This window comes from Mauremys mutica, chromosome 5, assembly GCF_020497125.1.
Source record: "Mauremys mutica isolate MM-2020 ecotype Southern chromosome 5, ASM2049712v1, whole genome shotgun sequence".
Lineage (NCBI taxonomy): Eukaryota > Metazoa > Chordata > Testudines > Geoemydidae > Mauremys > Mauremys mutica.
In genome coordinates, this window is record NC_059076.1 from 13697469 (window position 1) to 13700451 (window position 2983).

The following is a 2983-nucleotide window of genomic DNA, read 5'->3' on the forward strand; positions in this document are numbered from 1 at the left end:
CCACATGTGCCCCGATGTTCCCCTGGGAAGGCACGTGATGGAGGGAGTAACGTTTCCTGCCCAGGCAGATCCAGGCCATGCGACCATCCTGAGCTCTGATTTCAGTGCGGCTGTGTCACTGTTATTGCTCAGGGGCCGAGCGCAGACCTTTGCTCAGCACCATTGAAACCAGCCAGGCACAGGCTGGGAGCAGCAAAGGGTTTTTCTGCAGTCACTTCACACCAATCCCCACCTGCCCAGCGATCATTCGTCAGCGCTTTAGGGCTCCTTCCTGGTTACTGTTTCACCTGCAAGGGTAGAGAAGCCCTGCCTTCTCCTCCCCTCCCCTCCCATAAAATACCACCCAGAACTTGTTTGGCAGCCGGGCTGGGTTTCTCTGTGCATGCAGCAGTTTCGGTCAGAGCAGCCAGTTTCCTTCTGCTGGGGACAGAGCAAAGAGGAAGCCGACAGTACGGCCGATGCCCCCTGTGACCGGGCTGGCAAACCCAGCAGGTGAGGGCTTGTGCAGGGGCTAACAGCGCTGGGCTGTGCGGGCAGGGCAGGCGCCAGGGCCAAGCAGGAAGAAGGACCCTGTGCTGGGCAGACCACAGCAGCTGGCGGGGACGGACACGGCTCTATCTGCCTCTGAAGCAGCGCTGCTCCTTCCACCCCCGTGACTGGGCTCTCCTCTCCCCAGCACAACAGGGCACCAGGGTCGCTGGTTCCATTCCCGCCTCCTCCCTGGGCCCTGCAACATGCGGACGCCGCCAGTGATGATCGTGGGCCTGGTGCTGGGCCCCTGCGGCCTGCTGCTGAACCTGGTCAGCACGCTGACTCCCTGCTGGAGGCAGGTGAGCAGTATATCCGGCAAGCCCATTGACGTGGTCTATCAGCAGGGCATCTGGGAGCTCTGCCAAGAGACCCAGAGCACCCGCCAGCGCCAGTGCGGCCTGGCTGATGAACTCGGCTACTTCCCCACGCAGCCAGTGCAGGTGGCCAAGGGGCTGATGGTCTCCTCGCTGGTTGTGACGGTGCTGGGGCTGGTGGTGGCGGCTCTGGGGGTGCGCTGCTGGCAGGAAGAGCCCCACTACCTGCTGGCAGGCCTCTCCGGCCTGATACTCTTCGGCTCCGGGCTGATGAGCCTCATCCCCATCTCGTGGTACAACCATGACCTCAGCGCCCTGCCCGCGCCCGCAGGCAGCACCCTGGAGGTGGGCTACAGCCTGGTGCTGGGCTACCTGGGCAGCTGTCTGGAGCTCATCGGGGGCTTCTCCCTGGCCCTCAGCCTCCACCAGTGCTGCCAGGAGTGCCGGAGAAAGAAGACAACGACCAAATATCCCCACCGCAGCCAGCCGGGCCCCGCCACCGTATCTTCCAGAGACTTCATGCCCCGCAGCCAGAAGCCGGCTCCCAAGTCCTTCAGCAACCCCGTGGATGTGCTGGAGGGAGAAAGAAGCGTCAGCTGCTCCCTGCCCTGCGACTCAGACTTATAGCCCTGCCACGGCAGGCCGGGCAGATACAGCCCCTACCAGCACGGACGCGGGCAGCGCGGAGGAGCCCCTGGCAGTGAGAGGCCAAGGCTGGCAGGAAGGGGCACTGTGCCGAGCCCGGCTAATAGCAGCAAGGACCTCTCCCTGCCTCTGTGCAGGTGGACCCTCCTGCTGCAGCAGCTGGGGCTGATGAGAGTTTGGGACCCAGTAGCTGGAACTGCAGCCATTTCTTGTGGGCTCTGGACAAGAGGTGGATACTTCTGTGGAAGCAGAGCAAGAGTGGCATTATTGATGATTTGCACATTACTGCCTGGCCATGGTGACTTAGTTAATGGGAGGTGGCAGATAAAATCTTCAAAAGCACCTATGTGACTTAGGACTCTCCAGCTCATTGGAAGTCAATGGGATTTAGGCTCCTAAGTGCCTAAATTACTTTGGGTAAAATTTTCAGAATTCTCTAGGGCTTGTCAGTGGCGGCTCAGAGCCTAAAAACCTTTGAGGATCTGGGCCAGGTGACTTAGGAGCCTAACGCCACATCCTTGGGAGATGCAGGGTGCACAGTACTTTTGAATATGCATGTGTTTAGTTAGGAGCCTAACTAGCCATCAGCATAGGCAATTCTTGGCCAGAGATATTACCGACAGAGTGTTCAGAAAACGACTGGGGTTATTGCAGTCTAGTTATTGTATCTCTACGTAATCAGCACCTTCTCAGCTTCAGCGTTTACACTGGGCACGCTGCTGATTTCTAGCATTCATTCACTTCTGTGCACAGAGGCATGGGGAGCAGGGCTGGATTTAGGGGCAGGCAACCCAAGCGGCCACCTGAGGTGTTAGGCTTGGCGGGGGGCGCTGGGCTCCGAGTGCTCTTTTCGTTGTTAGCGACAAAAGGGAGAACAGAATGCGTGAGGTGAAATGTTTTAGGTATTCTGTACATGGGTTCATTTTTCACCAACCTCCTAGAATGTTCTGGATCTTTGTAGAATCTCGTGGAACCTTCCAGACTTTTGCAGAACCACATTTTCCTTGAACCTCCTAGATTGTTGTCAGCCATGCCCCCATGGGTATATACGGGGTGACATGGGTGGCACACATCATGGGGGCGGGCAGGCTGTGCCTCCCCAAACAGCCCAGCATGGCCCCACCCACACTCTGTGCTGAGGCCCCCTCCTGCTTGTCCTTCCCCCTTGCCTTCTCGTCTTCTGGAAAGCCGGCTGGGGCTGAGGCGGCTGCTGCTGCTGGCCTGTGACCGGGATGTGGGGTGGTGCGGTGCTGGGGGGGAGGGGAGAGGTGGGTGCTGGAGCTGCCTGTCCTGTGCTCAGGGAGACCGGGGTCGCTGGCGGGAGGGGCAGGCCTGGCTAGGGGCTAGACTCCCACAGCTAGCGGTTCACCCACATCCATCAGGGCAGGCAGGCGTCACCAGGCAGTCAGTGAGTTATAAGAACAAAGTCAAGTGAAGTGAGAGCTCAGCTGCGATATTGTGAACCTTGTTTTATTGTGTAATTGTGAAAGTGT

General features: G+C 58.8%; 1 protein-coding gene across 1 annotated transcript; it reads left to right on the forward strand.

Annotated features, from left to right (window-relative positions):
* The first annotated feature begins 408 nt into the window (after positions 1-408).
* CLDN23 (claudin 23) lies at positions 409-2713 on the forward strand. The gene has a single exon (XM_045019455.1). The coding sequence runs from the start codon at positions 735-737 to the stop codon at positions 1470-1472; it is 738 nt and encodes a 245-aa protein (XP_044875390.1). The 5' UTR covers positions 409-734; the 3' UTR covers positions 1473-2713.
* The last annotated feature ends 270 nt before the right edge of the window (positions 2714-2983 follow it).